The sequence below is a fragment of the Diplotaxodon limnothrissa genome, linkage group LG9 (assembly GCF_057381915.1).
Source record: "Diplotaxodon limnothrissa isolate DT_005_m linkage group LG9, D_limnothrissa_male_GT1.1, whole genome shotgun sequence".
Lineage (NCBI taxonomy): Eukaryota > Metazoa > Chordata > Actinopteri > Cichliformes > Cichlidae > Diplotaxodon > Diplotaxodon limnothrissa.
In genome coordinates, this window is record NC_140604.1 from 28,192,202 (window position 1) to 28,211,972 (window position 19,771).

General features: G+C 43.2%; 1 protein-coding gene across 1 annotated transcript in view; it reads left to right on the forward strand.

Annotated features, from left to right (window-relative positions):
* The window catches only part of pola1 (polymerase (DNA directed), alpha 1), a 64,263-nt gene extending 46,921 nt beyond the window's left edge, over positions 1–17,342 (forward strand). The window contains exons 35-36 of the mRNA XM_085362449.1: positions 4,407–4,503; positions 16,991–17,342. Coding sequence (XP_085218575.1) covers positions 4,407–4,503; positions 16,991–17,127 — 234 coding nt within the window. The 3' untranslated portion in view covers positions 17,128–17,342. The remainder of the gene's footprint in view (positions 1–4,406; positions 4,504–16,990) is intronic.
* The last annotated feature ends 2,429 nt before the right edge of the window (positions 17,343–19,771 follow it).

Genomic DNA, 19,771 nt, shown 5'->3' on the forward strand with positions numbered 1-19,771 from the left:
GAAATATGCCACGTCTGGTCGAAATATAACACATGGGAATAAACTTGACTGTTTTCATGATGTTGAAGCACTTTTTAAAGATGGCTTTGCTGCAAAGTTTAAAGTCTGTTTTTCTCCGTGAGTGTAAGTAAACAGATTCATTAGACTAATATTAAAAATACTTTTTATTATGTTATGAATTCATCTCGGAATCCCTTCGCAAGTACATCACTAAGTCTTTATTGGCCTTTAGTGTGCTAGCTTCAACATTACAGCTCTTTAAATACCTTGTGAGCACAAAGGGCTGCCACTTAGCAATATAGCAAAGGCTGTATTTGAGCAATACATTTAATTTTGAATTATTGCTGCTGATTTCCTTTGTTTTTTCCTGCAATAGTATAAGTCATGATTCGTAGTAGGCTAATTTTGACTTTTCAGCACTGTTGTCTGAATCGAGCCAGTGCACAGAGATTAACAGTCCAGCAGCTTACGTTTTTAATTGCTGCTAATTATGCAAAGTATTCAAGAGACCATTCATGGCAGTCTGAGCTGGTGTGGACCGCTCACGCTAGCAATGAAGAAGACGAGAAATTAGCCAATTTCCACTGAGAGGTGGTCTCCTTTTTTCTTTTTTAAATGCATTAAAGTTCTGATTCTTTTTGAAACGTCCATCAGATTCATGTGCGTCCTGCCTGCTTTATCACTCTGGACACATTCCCTTCTTGCTTTTCGTCTGCCAGCATCATCATAGTTTATCGGTCTCAAATATGCAACAGCCACATAGACGATTAGTGGTTCTGCTTTTGTGTACGCTGCACCAAAGGCAGTTTTTGTGTGTGTCAGAGCTTCTGTAAACGGAGTATCTTGTTTGTGACTCCTTGTTCCCGCGTCTCTCTCTCTGCATCATGGTACGTTTACTGTCACTGTGGGGCTGCCTCTTCTCCTTCCTCAATCTCTCTCTCACTCTGCCTCTTCCTTCTTCTCCCTCCTTCTCTCACTCCCTCTCCCCCTCTCTCTGGACACAGATTCAGAGCGTGATCTGATCTCCATGTAATGGGAGAGTAATAGGCACTCTGCCTTGATTGGTTGGTAATTTGGGGGAGTTATGCACAGGTGCAATTTGTAATATTTTCAGTAAATTAAATTTCTTTCTCTTCCTCTCTCCTCTCGCTCCCTCTGCAGTGCTTAACTCAAATAGGCTATTTTTTTCTCACCCTGTCTCAAATCTGTCCTGACTTTTCCTTCCCCCTCCTCCCCCCACCTCTTTATTCACTGCTTTCTTTCCCCGTTCCTTTCTTTTCATTTTCTTTCCCTCCCCTCCCTCCCTCCTTAGCTCCTACACTTATTCTCTCTTCTCTTGGCTCGCTCTCTTTCTCTCCTCCTCTCGCCCTCCCTTTCTGTCTCTCTCTCCCTCTCTCTCTCTTTTTCTCCCCTCGTTTTATTGATGTACGCTCAGGCGCCCATTAGAGCTCCCTTTTTCCCTCTAGTGGAAATTGCAGCATGTTAATTTTCACACAAATTACGGCAATAGCAGGTATCTCTATTTGATACATTATAGCGGGAGCAATCAGAGATAATTGAGTGCCTTTCAGAGGGAGACGGCTGCATTCACTGCCGGCTCAAAGCTGCCCCATTATCGCCTAATCGCTCTTTAAACACTGAATTTTGCCGAACAAAAATTCTTGTCATAATTTTGCTTAAGTGTATTTGGAAATCACAGTCCTTTGAGCGAGGATAATTGAAATCAAATCCCTTTCACTGGAGCTGACATTTCTACATTTCCCCCCAATTGAAATTAATTTCAAAAATTGAGCATGAATATCTTCAAATAGCAGGCAATTATGCCTTTCAATGGGGAGAAATTACCGGTGCTGAATCGTTGGAGGCTTGCGGGCGAGAGCACCAGTTAAATGCCTTTGTTTCCCGCCGTGTTTGCCTAGTAAAGATTTACATATATTGACTCATTATGGTGTCTTGTGAAGCTGATCGGCGTGACTACCACAACCGGCAATAACGCTCATCGCATCTAAAAAGCTCAAGAGTTTTAAAGCCTTGTGGCCTCACAGCTGAGGGAAAAATGTATGTTTGTTTCTCTCCATCTCCCTCCCTTTCTCACTCCCTCTCTCTTTCTGCAGCTGCAGTAGCACGAGTGCTTGTAGACTCAGTATTTACAATGCATGTTTGCAGCAAAGCCAGAAAGAAGCATGCAAAGCCGAGGCCCTTGTCCGTGTCACCGGTGCTGGGATGTTTTCTGCCATGTCAAAGCCACTGGATGCTTGTAGTTTCACAGCAGTTCACACATGTTACAGCCTCTGTAACCCAAAAAAGCGGGGGGAAAACTGGCTGTGTTTTTGTTTTTGTTTGGCCTGCTCTCTCCCTCGCATGCTCGCAGAATATTGTCTGTCTGACTACCTTTCATTAACTGCTTCACTGGTGTACCTGAGCGACAGTGTAGTGCGCAAAAGTTCTCTGGAGGTTGGATATGTGCGCGCACCTGTGTCACGTAAAAGATAGAGGCAGGTGTTTTTAAGACTGAGGAAGTCTTGAGTGCTTGTTTTATTGCCATTTTAGACTGTTGCTCTGTGATTTGGATCAGTTTGTATGATTTAGCCTCTTTTCTTATTTCTTACTTTTACCTTTTATTGTATACATCCTCTCCCTCACTTTATCGTCCTCCTGACACATCTTCCTTATGGCGTAACTGTGTTTTGTAGCTGGGTCGGGGTTGTGTGCATCTGTGGGGAGGCAAGGGAAGGGGGTGGGGGGGTAGTCAGTCAGGGATGAGGGAGGCAAAGGAGCAAGGGGTACGAGGTGGGGGCTGGGGGGTCCAACACTCCCAGGAGAGAGGCAATTTCACAGCTGGTTTGCTCCTTAGGCAGTCAGGCTGAAAATGCTGCAGATTTGTGGAGCAAATTGAAATGGTGTCAGTGCAGGAACAAAGCGCCGAGCTGAATGACGAGGTAGGTGTGTGTGTGTGTGTGTGTGTGTGTGTGTGAGTGTGGGAGAGTGAGGTGGGGTTGAGGGGCTCTAAATTCAATAACAATCCTGTAACATTTTAGCCACGCCTTTCTGACACCTGTCAGTCAGTCAGTGCGGCACGACTGGCCCGCCCACAATCAGCATTATATTGTTCAAATGTGTGTGTGTGCATTTTTTTTTTTCTTTCCCTAAGAGGAAGAAGCGACGCGCTGTTTGTGCCAACCGAGCTTGTTCAACCTTGGCAACCGTAACCGAGGCTCCATTATGGGATGCGCATGGTTTGGTTGTTGACTAGGCAAGTGCATCAGCGGTCAACAGCTGTGCGTGCCATGTGGGCAAGCCATAGAAAGCCATTAAACACACACTCGCTTTCACACATCACACAGTTTGCGTATAGCTGCATTAGATACTCTTGCCACTTGATTATGCCACAGCAGTAAAAACTGAAATTACAATTACGCACATTCCCGATTGGCAGGTATAATGGGCGCACACATACTCGCTTCACTCACACACACACACACACACACACACACACACACACACACACACACACACACACACACACACACAGAGACACACACACACACAGAGACACACGGATACTGACACACAGGGATTGTCGGGGGATTCTTCCTGGTGGTAATAATAAAGCACTCGGCGCACACCTGATGGCAGTGTGGGGTCGGGGCTTAGCGTGCCCTCTGCAGCGTAGCAGGGAAATGACGAGCCAATAACTGCAATTAAACATGCAGTATAATGGCTAATCAAATTGACAGCCTCGGCTGTTCACATGCCTCTCTCACAATGGCTTATCACAACAAACTATTATGAGGGAGGGTATTTCAGGCCTGATCCCCTCTTTTCGTTCTCTCTCACCATCTCTCACTTCTTTCCGAGTCTTGCTTTCTTTTGCTCTGTTTTTCTTCTTTTTTTTCTCTCCTCTCTGTCTCTTTCCCCTCTCTCCCTCTGGCAGGCTGTCGTGTGGCTCCATTTAATTGCAGTGGAGATTAACAAAGCAAGCAAATTTGTTTTCTCGCTTTACTGTGTCACACAGAGGAAGGGAGATGTTTTCAGGGAAGTATAGTCATTTGAGCTAGGTGCACCCTCTTAGAATTATGTTTAATGTGCCTGTTTTTCAAACTGGTAAACCACTTTTATTATTCTGTTGTTGATGGGTTTTTTCCCCTCCTGTCATGATCTTGACTCCGTTCTCGGCGGAGTGAATAATGGTGATTAATCACTTATTAATGCAGAAATGGAGCAGTAGTGTTGTTGGTGAGGTGGCTGGATAAGACTAGTAGTGACAGGGATATTCCACACATGCAAGAAAAATATACACGAGGCTCCTCATCCGCTTCCAAACAACACTTTTGCCTTAATCCATATCGGGTGGGGTTTTCTTGATGAAGTAAATCTTTTTGTGTGTGTCTGTGTTCTCTCTGCAGTACTCGGAGAAGGCCCTATACAACCAGCTGTGCTTCTACAGGTTCATCTTTGACTGGGAATACGCAATCACAAAAGTACTAAATACTGACGAAAAAAGTAAGATAACACACACCCAGCATACTTGTTGCAATAAATCGAATTCATTGTTTTTCACGTGGCCTGTAGGTGGTTTTGGTTTGAGCTGCACAGTTAGAGAGCTCTTGTGTAGAAATGTCTGCCTTTACTAGAATATAACTAGTTACATGATGCAGAAACCTTGTTGTGAACAATTTCATGCAGGAACTATTGTCTTTATACTGTTTACATCCACCAGCTGAGGGGGAGTGGCATTAATGTTTACGTCCTGTCACAGTGTTAAAAGTGCTAAACCTTTTATAATGGGTGTACAGATGTTTTAATCTTCAGTGACACAGATGTTGAATGTAGACAGTAGAAAGAAAATGCTCACGATATGATGCTTGGACTTTGGTTTTTTGTGAGTAAGGTAAGTGCCATCCACTTCCATTATATTCAAAAGAAGGCTGATCTGTCCCAAACGGGCCAGCTTTTACACCAAAACAATCTACAGTTGATGATTGAACCCCACTACGGGACAAATGAAAAATTAAGGCCAAATTAATACATCAACCAATATTGATTGATGATTGATTTCTTTGTGATAAAGAATAAGGTTTGGGGCGAGTTGTCCTCCAAAGTTTTACTTTGTGTTTGTTTTGAAACTGGCTCTGCTTTTGTAAATTTAGTCATATTTTATTCATTTTTCTTCCTTCTCTGCTATACAGCCACTGAAAGTGAAATCAAGTTAGTAGAGCCACTGCTGAACTTTGAATTTTAATGTCCTAACAAAGCTTCCTCACAAATACATGTACAACATAGCATGAGCAATCAATGTCTTAACATAAACCTTTTACCCAGGCTGCACTTAAAATATTCACCAGTGATGTGACACACACATGTACGCTCACACACACACACACACACACACACAAAAGTAGCGGAGCCTGGGCATTGGATATGGGAAGGGGGGTTAAGGACATTCAGCTCCTCGACTCGACAGCCCTAATTTAGGAGTCGGATTCAATCACACACACATACAGAATGCAAAACGCTCCAATCACTAGAAGAAAGAAGGAGAGAGCCCTCCATCGCTCTGCCTCTACCCCTACCCTCACTGTCCATCTCTACTGCTTTCTCTCCCTTGCTCTCTCTGTCTTTTTGCTCTCTCTCTCTCCCCCTCTCTTGGACAGGCACTCGTTTGGCTGTGTTGATTGAAAACAGGTTTTAGATTTGGGGAAATGATAGGGGGAGTAATGGGCGCGCTGACGAAAGGATAGCCCTTCTCATATAATGGGACATGGAGCGTATATTTCCCCCCTTGGACTCAAATAGACGCTACTCCAGTGATCTGGGCGCACTCAGTAGGCGTCAGCCGCAAGGCCTCTTTACCCATAGTTCTCCCTGATTGATGTCACTTGATTCGAAAGGGCCGCTGGGCCGAGTGATTTATTTATTTGATTAAATTTTGTATGTATGTATGTTATTTATGTATGTATGCTTGAATGCTGCGGGTGTGCACACTGGGACCTGAGTAAGGCAGGGAAAGAGTGAGACAGCAGAGTTAAATATAACGTGTAATCAACAGATGACCACTCAGAAGATGGAGGGAGCTAAAATGGAGGGATTGGACCATTGTGGAGGAGTGGGGGGCGACTAACATGATTATAGCCTACATTTTTTTGCTTTTATTTCCGTCTTCGCCCAGATGCAAGAAATCGTCGCCAATCAATCCTCGACTCTTTCTTTATGCTCCTGTGCTTTGCACTGTTTTTGATCTCTTTGAACTTTCTCGTCCACAGTTTCTCATTTTTGTGTTTCACGGCGCAATACTGTAGAGTATATCCACTATAAGGGTACAGAGTTTACTATACAGTGTTCAGTAAACAGCAAATGGTTGGATGGTTGTGGGTTTGTTTAACATCTGAACTTATGATTCTTGAAAGCTTTTTGATTTGAGATATTTATCTGTTCAGTTAAGTATCAGAGGGGCTGTTAATCTGCTTCAGCTGCTTTGGAGTTTATGACTATGAGACAACTCCTAACACGGCAATGTATTTACAGACCACTGACACATTTTCCTCCATATTTTCTGGGTGAATATTACTAATGATAATATGAGGAGATACATGGACCTGGCAGAGGTTCCAAAGGTAGTCCACCTCCTCCAGGATGGCACATCAATATGTGGCATTGCCAAAAGGTTTCCTGTGTCTCACAGCATAGTCTCAGCAGCATTTAGATTCCAGACACTTAGTCTAGCAGAGTTAGACAGGGCAGTAGAAGATCCTTAATCCAACAGCAAACCTGGTATCTGCTCCTTTGCCCAAGGAGGAACAGGAAGAGCACTGCCAGAGCTACAAAATTAACTCCAGCAGGCCACAGGTGTGAATGTCTCTGACCAAATAATCAGAAACAGACTTCATTAGGGTGGCTTAGTGGGCCCTGGGCTCACTGCACTGTACAACCTGATTGGCATTTGCCTTTGAATACCAGCACTGGCAGGTCACCCTCTGGCACCCTGTGCTTTTCACAAATGAGAGCAGGTTCACACTGAGCACATATGACAGATGTGAAAGGGTCTGGAGAAGTCGTGAAGCCTATAACGTCGGTAAGCATGACCAGTTTGGTGGTGGATCAGTGATGGTCTGTGGATGTATATCCTGGTAGGGACACAGACTTCTACAGGCACCCTGACTACCATTAGCTACCAGGATCAAATCGTTGGACCTGCTGTCAAGACCCAGGTGCACTGGATCCTGGGTTCCTCCTGGTGCACAATGTCTGGCCTCATGTGGTGATCTATGCAGGCATTTCCTGGATGACAAAGGGATTGATACCACTGACTGGTCCCCAATCTCACCTGACTAAAATCCAATTTAAAAAACAAAAACTGGGACGTTATGTTTCAGCCCATCCAACACCAGCAGGTTGTATCTCAGGCTCAGTGATGCGATGTTCCAATTAAGTGCAGAGATCCACTTAGAGCAAAAACTAAAACTCTGCTTATTAATTCATCCTGATTATTTGTGTCGATATCAGCTTGTTGTCAATTCTCAGCTGGGAAACTACTGTTAGCTCCCTTTTAGAGCAACACTGAGTAAGGTGTAGTGCACACACTGTTCTCATCTCATGGCCAGAAATTTTATTCCTGCCAATATGACAAGAGCTCATTGTCAGTATAAAAAAAGAAATGTAGCAGACATTACACATCACACTAATAATTGCCGTGTTTCTTCAGGTTAAACATGAGCATGTTGCAGATGTAGAGTACAAAGAGTAGCTACAAGTGTGGAGAGAAGTGGTCCAGTTTCCTCTTGACATGGTAGAAAACGTGCCTCAGTGAAGGGTCACAGATCAGTGGATACACAGATCAGAAGGGTCCTGGAGGGATGTGATGAGCCACCAGACGGTGGTCTTAACTGCAAGTGGAAGTCATGTTAACTTGCTACTCTACTCACTCACCAGACCGCAGCACAATCCGCTGTTCTTCACCACACTTGGATGCTTTACTTTCATAAATCACATCTCCACTGTTCCATTTTCTCTTTTCATGCTTCTTCCCCTAAAACCTGTTTGAGAGACAGAATGTGTGACTGTACGCTGTCTGTCACACCCAGTGTTGTTCTGCACTGCCCAGCACTCTGCAAAGTTAACACTGACATGACAGATGCAGTGATAGCTGCGATTCTGGGGATTCGCCTATTAATTGTTGGGCAGCTCCTGCATGGTCAAACTTCTCTTGCTGCTCTAATGCCCTGATGCTAGAAACCATCAAGGTGACAGCTCTCAAACAGCTATGTTAGGAATACTGATCTAAATTAAAAAGTGAAAATAACGATGACATTGAGGCCACATTTATCAAAGCTCTGTCAATAATTCAACATGTCATGTTTCAGTCATCACACATACATCACTGTGTTAACAGTGTTTTGCTTTGTGTGTCTGTATCCATTAATCCTGTCTAGAAATACTAACAAACCAAATGTGTCCACTGCAGTTCTGTGCAAAAGTCTTGAGCCACCCTTCATTTCTTTTCATTTACATTCAAGGATCCAGACTTTCTTTTAACCTTTTAAAGTGGTCTTGAGAAAAAGTTCTCCAGGTTTTCTGAAGATCTTTCAAAGTTTTTCTTTGTACACTGGTTGCTTTTTCACTTATTTTCAGTCCAGTCCATGCACCCGACCATTTTCAGTGACACTGGATGCTGGCCTATGAGTCATTCAAGCATAAAAAAGGCACCTATATTTAGAGCGGGGCCATATGACCAAAAATATTTTTCATGATATACATTTGAAAATTTGCAGTAACGATATAACTGACGATATAATTGACACTAGAAAAAATACTTTACAACTCCACAACTTTAATAGTGCAAAAAAAAACATAAATGTATTTTCACTTAAACAAGCAGCTGTTTTTTATGTGCATTAAAGTTATATAAAAATTTAACAGTGCAAATGCAAATTCCTTGCTGACAGTTTAACCAAAAGGCATTTCCAGTGGAAACTGGCCGACATATCCTCAGCATAACCATGTATAATATCCACAAAACTTAAAAAGAGGTTATACACAAACAATACGGTAATATTATGTTGAAGCACAGTACGTATCACTCCGTGAGGCTCCTGCCTACAATACCCGTAATTCTCCGACAATCCATCAAGCGGTGCGGCTTCGTAGCTTAGCAAAGTCGTGTTAAAACATTTGCTGAGCACCATGTACCACATAAAATCGTTTCAAGGTCAGTAAACACAACCAGAATTCATACATAAGGCACACGGGATTTTAAGGGGCACTGTCGATTTTCAGAAAAATCAAAGGACTGATTTTAAGTGTGCCGTATTTTACAAAAATACACGGTAATAACGACGGCCCGCTAGCATGCTCTACCAAAAGTAGTGCTTTGTTGTGTATCTGACGGACCAAAGCTAAACCAGTTCCACACCACTGAAGTTGCACCAGTTCTGGTTCATCCGCTTCATTCAACGATCCGCTTTCGCTCTTCTCATTCTCAGTTGGCGCCATGTGCGTATGAAAACAAAGGCACTGCACATGCGCGTTTTACCCATATTCTATCGCCATATTTCATTTTCTTATCGTTGCCCAACATTATACTGGTATTACCGTGAACGGTACGATATGGCCCAGCCCTACCTATATTAAGTGTTGTGTACACATGACAGATGACTTAGCAAACAACCAGTTTGTATCTTAAGGCACTTTATTATCAGCCTGTCACAAACATGCAAATATAAATATATAAGTGGACAAGTATACAACTATATAGTCAATAAGCTTCCTTAAGAAAAATGGGGGGTGGAGAGATCCAGTAAAGACCTGAGAGATCAGGTTGACCCAGTTGATCCTCCTGCAGTTTCCTGAAGCCTTATCAGAAATGGTCTCAGTGGAAGGGTGGCTGTCAAGATGCCATTTTTAAAGGCTGAGGCATCTCTAATTACACAACAACTCAACTGAACAACTGGACTGAAAATCAGTGGTAGCAGGCTTTATGGAGTGATGAGTCCAAGTTAGAATTTTTTTAGTTAAAATCAGGGTGTATGGAGGCAATCAGGAGAGGGATGCAACATAAGGTGTCCACAGCCATCTGTGCGAAGGTTTGGGCTTTCATTTCAGCTAATGGTTTTGGCGACCTTGTCAAAAATGATGGAAATATTAATACAAAAAAAAGTATTGTCAGATTAGCAAAATCTTCATTTTTCAGCATGACTGTGATCCCAAACACACTGCCAAAGCAGTAAAGGATACCTGGATAGAAAAATAAAACACCACTAGCCCTTTTCCACTAAAATCTGCTTGGAATTAATCGGCTGACTCTGTTTTTAGGGTTTTCATTTAGGTGGTAGTACCTGGTACTAGGTACTTTTTTCTTTTTTTTTTAGTACCTACTCAAGACTTTTGCACAGCACTGCAAATTACTAATATACAACACACGCAACTCATTTCCTCAAAGTCAGCAAAATATAGACATGCGCACGCTCACGCTGCTATAAAATATAGGTTTACGGTGTTATCCCTCAGTCCTGGGGCAGTAATAACCCATATTACTGCATTACACACCCAGGGGCCAGCACTGCTCAGATTACAGGGAGCAGACATATGATCCTATACTCTATACTGTGTCACTGTATACCAGCACTGATTTATGAGCATTGTTTTTCCACAAACACCATCTAGGCTTTATTAATATAATTTTTTCTGGGTGGTGAGCGGAGACAGAGTGCTGCTACTAAAAAGAGCTGGTCTGGCTCTGTTTGGGCTCAAGTTTTTGTTTTCGACTCTTGAAGGAAATCAAGATTTTAGAATGAAACGTTACTCAAACTGAGTCATCTTTTGGCAGCTGGGCCCATTAAGGATCAAAGTGCTGCCGATTTGCTAGGCAGTCACCTTAAAACACCTGTGGGAGCTTGTTGTGAAGCGTCATCTAATTAAATGCATAGAATCACCAGTCGAATCTGTTTTGTTTGTTTTTTAAATATTTTTTTTATGCTGTTTTTTTCTTCCAATGTTTTTGAAGTTGCAGAAGTCGCAGGTTTAAGTTCAGGATTCCTCTTGTTATGTCTGAGAAATCAAAAACCATCTATTTTTATACTATTTAGGTATTATCGCCTTATCAATGTCTATCATCCAGCACTGTAACTCTACCAGCCTTACTGTAGCACTGCCTGACTTCTTCTTTCAGCTTCTCCTCCCGTCCTCTGCTTCTACCTCTGTCTTGCCAGCCACCTGCATCTCCTCTCTCGCCACATCTCTTTGGCCTCTCTCTTTTCCTCTTGCCTGGCAGCTCCATCTCGCATGTTCTTCTCCCAGTACACACGCTCTGCACATCCAAACCAATTCAGTCTGGCATGTCTCACTTTGTCCCTGAGCTGTCCATCTGATACACACATTTCTAATCGTGTCCATCTCCGTCACAGCCAACACAAAACTCAGCATCTTTAACTCACCTGCCTCCAGCTCCGCCTCCCGTCTCCAACCGATATAACGTACATCATCTCTCTACCATCGTGTAAAATATTCCTTTCACACTTTCGGTGGTAAATCACTCCCGACATGCTTCTCCATCCACTCCACCCTGCCTGCACTCAGCTTGCAAAGCATGAAATGTTTCTTTATTGCTATAAACATATATTCATGTCATTTTGCTATTCTGCACACCTGCTGATAAAAATACTTACCAGCCTACGAAATGTGCATTCGTCTGTAGGGCTGCTCAATTAATCGAATTTTAATCACGATTACGATCTGGGCTTTCAACGATCATTAAAAATGACTGAGCCGATTATTAGCCCCTCCCTCATTTATCCGCGACACCTTAAAGGCCGTCTGTGAAAATATTGTCGGCCATAAACCGGTCCGTGGCGCAAAAAAGGTTGGAGACCGCTGATTTAAGAGCAGAAGTTATTTGGAGAGGAGAGTGACTGCTGTTGGTTGAAAAGAGAGGTAAAAAAAAAAAAAAAGCTTCAGTGGTGTTGCACACTATTTTATATTATATTTTAAAGTCATTATTCAATACATTGTTATTGTTAACCCTTTAAAGCCGGTCAGAGCAGCACGCTCCGTTTTGTGTAACTATTTTTAAATCCCTGTAGAACCTGAACCGTGTAAGCTAGCGCAATAAACCGGAGGAGTTGTACTTACATCTTATGCCATCAGCTTGTCCTCGGTCACGGTTTCCTTCCACATATAGCTTTGCAAAAACTGCATAAAAAGCTCTTGCAGGAACAAAAACATAATATTCCAGAAACACGCTTTGCCGATCCGATCAGCTGTTCGTAACACTTCCCACAGTGAAACAGACGTCAGCGCGAACTATCGCATGTCCGCCATTTCCTGCCCGAAACCGGAAGTGACGTCATCTTCGCGGAAAATGTAGTTTTTTACTTGTAGGCCTTAAAAACCTCTACTGGTCATGTTTGACTTTTCTGAATAGTTTCTGTGATGCTTAGAGCTGTTTTCTTTGCAAATTTGCATCATAGGATTGTTTTTTCGTTTTTCCTGCAGTATATAAAAATTGCTGTATCTCCAAAATAAAACTATGAAGACACTCAAAATAAATTTCCTGTTGTTGTTGTAAACAATTTTTTGCAACTTTTTTGTATTTAAAGTTTTGAGGGATAAACCTCTTAAATTTCTCCAAGTAGAAGTATATGTAAAAAAAAAAAAAAAAAAAAAACGATTTTCAATTTTTTTTGTAGTTTATTGCACTTTTTTGCAATTTATGTAATTACTATGGACTTAATGCATACAACTTGAAATGCTCCCACAAATGGCACTACAACATGTAAAAACATAATATAAGCTCTGGTGGACTTGGTTCTATGGTAGGTCTTAAAAGGTTAAATAAATATCGTCAAATAATCGAGATCTCAATTTCAGTGAAAATAATCGTGATTATCATTTTTGCCATAATCGAGCCGCCCTATTCGTCTGTAGCTGATGAAACTCTGTATACTCTGTTGTTTAGAACAAGGTTGCTTTGGGGGGTTTTATGTTTGGTTCTCAACTTCACAGAATTCCAGGTTTCATTTAATTGCACTGCTAGTTGAACTTTAGCACGGGCGAATAGTGACTGAACAGAGGATACAGGAAAATACACCAAGAAGCCCGTGATACTGATTAACACTGGAAACCAGTAGCTGCAGTACTAGAGGTAGTATTTCTACTACTGCTACTCTCAGCAGGCTGCTCTCAGTCTTTCATGCTCCGTACTGTCAGCACTCCTGATAGCTGTGTTTATATGTTAGAGAGATTGACTAACAAGATGTTGGTTTTGGTCTTTTGAAGGGAACTTATTGAAAAAGCGCGATAAGACGCCAGCGGCTTCATCCTTTTGTGTTTGCATTTCCCGTTGTTTACTAAAAGTACACATGCATCGTGATATGCTGCCCGTTGTGTCACATACTTTTGATTGTATCTGGGTATTTATGCATTGTCCAACCATTGTAAACGCTGAATGTTTACCATTATGCTGAACATATATAATAAAGCCCATTAAAAGAAAATAGCTTTATATAAGAGCTCTGATTCAAAGCAGAATGTAATTTGATCAGCTCGCGTGTGTGCGTGTGCTTTTGTGTGTGTTGTGTGTTATGTGTTTGTCCTCTGCGGTGCTTCAGTATGTTTGTGAGTGTGCGCACATTTGCAAGCGTGCTCCTGTCTTATCTACATGTACATTGCATTTTTGTGCCTGATTGCTGCGACTGAGTAAAACATGGAGGTAATTTCATCCGCTGCAGGAGATCTCTTAATAGATTGGGCACACACACGCGCCCGCTCACACTCACACACACTCACGCGCCGAGTCACACACCGCTATGATAAAAAAAAAAACCATGCTGTCCATTCCTTAGCTGGGAACATCCCGTATCAATGACTTTCAAATCATTTCATGTCACTTTTCTTCTCTGTCTCCCCCCCGCTCTCCCTTTTTATCTCCCTCCCCCCTTGTTTCCTTGTCTGTTGCTTTTCTCTTCCTTCCATCCGCCCCCCACCCCACCCTCCGTAGGTCTCAATCTTGAGTGTGGGCAGTATGATTGCGTGTGTGAGCAATAATGTAATTTTGCCGCATTGATAAAATATAAATTGTCCTTGAGCTGCGCTTTTCTAATGATCCATTTACCGGCAGCTTCCCTGCCACCTCTCAGTGCTCTGCATTTGGTCCTCTTCTACCCTCCCACTCGTCGTCTTTTTTTCTCTCTTTTCCCTCACTCTTGTCTTCTTTCTCCTCCTTTCCCTCTCTTTCCTCTCCATTTTCTTCCCTCACTCTCCTCATCTTCCCCGCCTCCCCTCCCTTTCTCCGGCGATACAAAGCGGGGTGGCAAAATCCGCGGGTGCGATTGTCAAATCAATTATTCATTCTGTGCAATTACACTCACACAAAGAAGTTTCCCTGTGCTCCGAGTGGTGATTAAATTAACTGCTATTCCAGCTGCCCGTCGCCACCAGCCTAATAGAATATTCATGGAGGCGGCCGACGGAATGGCCGATCTCCATTAACTTCATCATGCTCACTTAATTACAGGCTTGTTATTGTATTTACACCTAGTTAGAGCGTGCAGAGCCCCGATCTACTCGTGCCCAGCACCGCCAGCGTGTGCGCGAGTGTGTGACAACACCTAGTTAGAGCAGAGATAACCCCTGATACACTCGATGTGCTCGTGCGCGCATGAGAGACCATGTGCACGCGTGTGTGTGTGGGTGTCATGGAGACAAAGATGGTGTCCTGGTTGACAAATTTCCATTCAGGTTCATCAATTTGACAAACTTTTCAGGATGCGTGTGCGTTCTGTTCTCATATCTTTGTTCCTCTTTTCATTCTTTCTTTTGCTATTTTTGCCCCTTTTTTCCCTTCACATCTAGGCCTTCCAATATCACCATCTCCCCTCCCCTCGCTTCTCCTCACACCTCCACCTCACGCTCACTCTTTAGGGGGAATCTATTTATTTGAACCGCACTCCCCACTGTGCCCCGACTTGCAGCAAGGTGTCTCCTTCTTTCTTTTCCTCTCCGTGACTTTTAAATCATTCTTTTATCCGTTCGCCACGCAGTGATTGAGGTGGAAAGGAGTGAGGAGGGGGGGGGAATTATTTTCTCCTACCTTTCAGAAATGATGACATGATTGCTTTCGCTTGATCATGCATCATCACCCCCCCCTTCTATTCCCCAGATAAATAGACTAGTCTGCCTCTGCCTGCCTCTCTTCTCCCTCCATCCCTGTCCATCCTTAGCTAACGTGAGGATTATCTGGTAATAGTGGCTGCTGGTGTTAAAGTCAACCACACCATCTTCTATATGTGTGCGTGGTGTGTGTGCACATGCATGTGTGATTGCTGTTTCTGTCACATAGATGTCTTTAGTGACTGAGTTATTGTGCTTTTTAAGTGTTTAACTACCTTCGTTGTCATGTATTTTGTGTGTGCGCGCGCCTCGCTGTTGATCTCTGTGTATTTAACCTTTGTTCCCTTGGGCAGTCGGTGGGCTGGTATTTATCCAGCAGCCACTAATGCAGCAGGCAGGAAGGACGAGACAGGAGATAGGGCTGTGGAGATGGCGAGGACATGACAGTCGGCCATATGGAGGACTTTGTGTGTGATTTAGATAAACACAGACACACTTTGTTTAATTAATCACATCGATGTCCGTTTAATCATTTAGTCATTTAAAAAGATGAAGCCTTTAGTATTTAATGGAATTATACCACCTAAACCAGCAATGTGAACTCATCACTTTGGGCTGAGGGTAGCAGTGACATAAGCAGTTTTCACACATGCACTGCAGCCCTTCATTCTTAAAGACATCACCCACCAGACGTGATTGCAAGAGCGTAAATGTCCGATGTAGTCCACTTGGACGTTAGCCGGCTCCCACCCTGCTTTGGCACCAAGTCTTTGTTGTTGTCTGGTGCATTCACTGCTAGCAAGTGAATCTCATGTTTGTATTTCCAGTCCTGAGAATGAGTTTGGCTGCACATGTAGCACCCGGACCCCTGCTGGGTGCTACAATTGGGGGAAAATATCCGTGCCCGATCTTCTGAAATCGTCCAAAGTTAAACATCTGAAGACGGCCACAGTCCCAGCTGCAGCCAGCTTGTTTTTTTTTTTTCTTTTTAATCAGTTAATATGCAAATTATTTACTCAATTTATCATTTGTTTTATAAAGTGTCAGGAAATAATAGTTTAAAAAAAATGCCCCATGCAATTTTCCACAGCCTCACTGCTCATTGACTTTAATTTGCTGCTGACACCCTCTGATTGTTGTTGTTTACAAATAAGTGGTGCTGGTGCCTAAATGATTTTTATTCGAAGCTCCGAGGACCAAGTTGCAAGTAAAGTGAATAAAAGTGATGACTGCGGCTTGTGAGGGTTTTTTTTTCTTTCTCCCCTATAATTGAAAATGAAAAGATTAAAAACACAGTGCCCATTTTCCTGCTTCTTCACCTGTATCAGCTCGCTGTTATACCTGATGTCGCATGCTGCACTCATTGGTTTGACGCTGTGTTATTACTTGGTAGATGATACTTCATCTACACTTGACGCTTGGTATAATACTGTAAAGATTTGGTTGTAGTGGCCGCCCTGCCCGCTCAGTCTTCTCTCTGGCCTTATTGCGGCCCACCTGGAGAGATAACGGGGGCAAAATATTGACTTGATGCTCTCGTTGGGGTTTTCTATCGATCTTGTGTGTGCGTGCGTGCGTGCGCGCCATCGACCCATCAGTCCAATTCTGTGTGGTCTCCCTCCTAGCCCTCAAACTTGATAGCATTACTTGCAGATAGCATTGGATCTGTTAGCTCTCTCCACTTAAGGTTAAAACACTCTTTAAGTTTTTATGAGTAGAAACAAAGTCATTGTGCTCTCTGTTACTCTACAGTAGGACTCTGCACAGCTTAATCCCACGGATGGAGGGCAGCTGAAGTCATCCAAGAGTGAATAGTTAGGTTGAAATGCATGCATGATCCTTCTACAGAGCTCTAACAATATCAAATCTTCTTTCTGTCCTCCTTCAGAACCTTTTAACAAGATGAATGAAGAAAAAGACGTCTATCGGAAGCTAAAGGATGTACCAGACAAAGCCTTGGCATCCAGCGGGTACTCGGAGATTAACCTGGCCAAACTCTTCCAGGCTTTCTCCTCCCTCAAGTAAAACAACATAAACCTCCATGAAGACGTCACCACCAAGAGGCTCCAGTTTCTGACTCAAAAAGCTGGACATATGCTCACACAACCACATCTGTTTTCTTTGTTTGCAGTTTCCACATATAGACCTCAGCCTCCTAACCCTTATGTCATCTACCCTGTAGCTAATGGTCTTGTAATATAGCTTAAAACCCAATCACAGCTTCCCCATCCGCACACACACTCTCTCATTATTTGACCCCGTCACCCTGGCTCTGTATGGTAAAGGGGAGCAGCAATCATACCTAAATGACAGCCTATTGTGCGTGCAGAGGCTAGCTGTGCCCAGATGTGTGTGTGTGTAAGTGTGAGAGTGTAAAAATGACTTATCCTCAGAGCAGCCAGTATAGTCCAAAAGCAGCTAATTACCCAATGATAGTGACCCCAGCCTCTAAGACCACTGGATGCCTGCAGCGATCGGACACTTGTTCTGATTACTACCATTCATCCTGTGTGTGTGTCTGTGTGCGTGTGTGAGTCAGATCAGTGGATGAAAGAAAAGAGTAAAGGAGGATGCAGGGAGAGACGGGGTGAGGCAGGCCACACGCGCTGCTCCCTCGCTCTTTTGTCCCAGTATCGAACAGCTGATCTTCTCCTCCACTGCGTCTGTTTTAACTGATGTCATTTCATCTCTTTCACCTCCCCCCCCCCCCCCCCCTCTCTCTCTCTCTCTCCTCCTTCCTCCTCTGTGCAAATTGTTTTTAAAGCATTTAATGTTCTGTGTAACAGAGTTGTATCTCTCGGTAGGATTTTTGTCCTGTTTCTTTGTAATGATCAGAATATTTTGATATTGAACAATTTAATGTTTTTCATACTGAAACCTCAATAAAAGGCTAAATGGATAAGAAGTTAGTCCTGTGTTGTTTGGGGAGTGGGTGGGGGAGACGACAAACTGGGTGGGTGGAGATCCTGGTTTGCCACTGTAATGGCACTGTGATGGCACTGTGATAAAAGTCAGATTTATTAAATTGGGGGAAAAAATGTTCACAACATTGGGACATCTGGGTAGCTAAATAGAGCGTCATTCAGCATCATTTGCTCACAGGACCACTGAAAGCAACAATGAATCAATCATACTACCCAGTAATCTGTGTCCAGAGCCTGATGTAGCTCGTCATTTTCCTCCGCATCTTCAGGATCATATAGATTAGAATCTGCTGCAGCAGGTTATATGTAGTGTTAATAATATAGCTCCTGCATCAAACTGTTGCTAATAAAGTCTATAATGAGTACTAAATGAAATGTCCTAATATTATATACATTAATTTTTTAATCTTATTTTCACATAAAGACCAACACAGAAAAGTCATGTCCCAGAAATAAGTCTAATCAGGAGCTGAGAGAAGACTTAAAGCCTTCTATTAGGACATTTTATAAGCCTGTATATTGACATGTTAGTTTGTTCTAGGTAATCATTTGAGGGTAGAGTATTTTACCCAGTTAAATCCCAGTGCACGAAGCATTCCTGCTCACTGATTGCTCCCAGTGCAAGCACACCGTTAAAGGGATTAAACTATAACGTTTGCCCAAATGCATGTTAATCTATAGTAATGCCAGCCTGTGCGTACTAAATGCTGGCTGTATTTACTCAGCTCTACTTAAAGTTCAACATGTAACCCGCTGCTTGAGTGTTTCTCGCGTTTTTCCTCCCAAGAATTCTCCTTTGTGTTAATACAGTCGAGGGATTTTTTTTTACTCCATCCTGCCGTGTGCATTTCCATAAACACTGTACGCCTCACAAATCACTTCAAACCACTGTGACTTGTGAAGGCAACCTTAAGTGGGCCGAACACTTAAACCGTGATTCACTATGCAATGGATAGAACATGCTGAGTGTGTGTGAGAGAAAGCGTCTGCATGCATTTACAGACATAACTTTACATATTTATTAAAGCATATTAGTTCCACTACTTCTCCCTCACTAACTTATTTTTTTCCTTCTTTACTTTCCCCACCATTTAATCACCCTCAGCTCACAGTAGCTGTGCTCAGGCCTCCTGTTCCCTCTATCAGACTGCGGGGTTTTTTGAGTATGGGCCCTCGTTTTGTCCTCCCGCTTTGCAGTAAACCAGTCAAATGAAGTCCCCTGCATTAATTTGACCCTGCTAAGCTAATAAGGTCGAACAAGTCTCTTTGTATTGTCGTGTTAAGCTTTATTGCTTGTCGTTTTGACCAGCGATGGACAAGGTAGGCTTTGATGAGGGAATTAGTCCCCTATTCTGTCGCTGTTATTCATAGCGCGGTGGAACATACAAGCACCAGAGAGGGTGTCAAAAGGAGAGCTGGTCCTATTGCAAAGTGTCTCCCTTGTTGGAGCTGAAAGGGCGGTTATGAGACGATAAACCGCTTAATACACTGAGCTAATTGGATGAGAGCAAGAGAGACGGGGGAATTAAGGGGCGATCCGAGAGGGGAGCGGAGAGCCATGGCCCTGCTATTCAGGTCTTTCATCGGGCCTGGTTCTCCGCCTGGGGGGAAAGGAGGGGGAGCCGTTCATCAAAGCGCCTTTTAGAGCTCCTCTCCCGGGGACTGAGTGAGGACTGATCCGGCTGAGGCTGTGGAGTGATTGGACCTATTCTCTCTGGCAGGGACGTGGTGGGGGAGACGAGGCC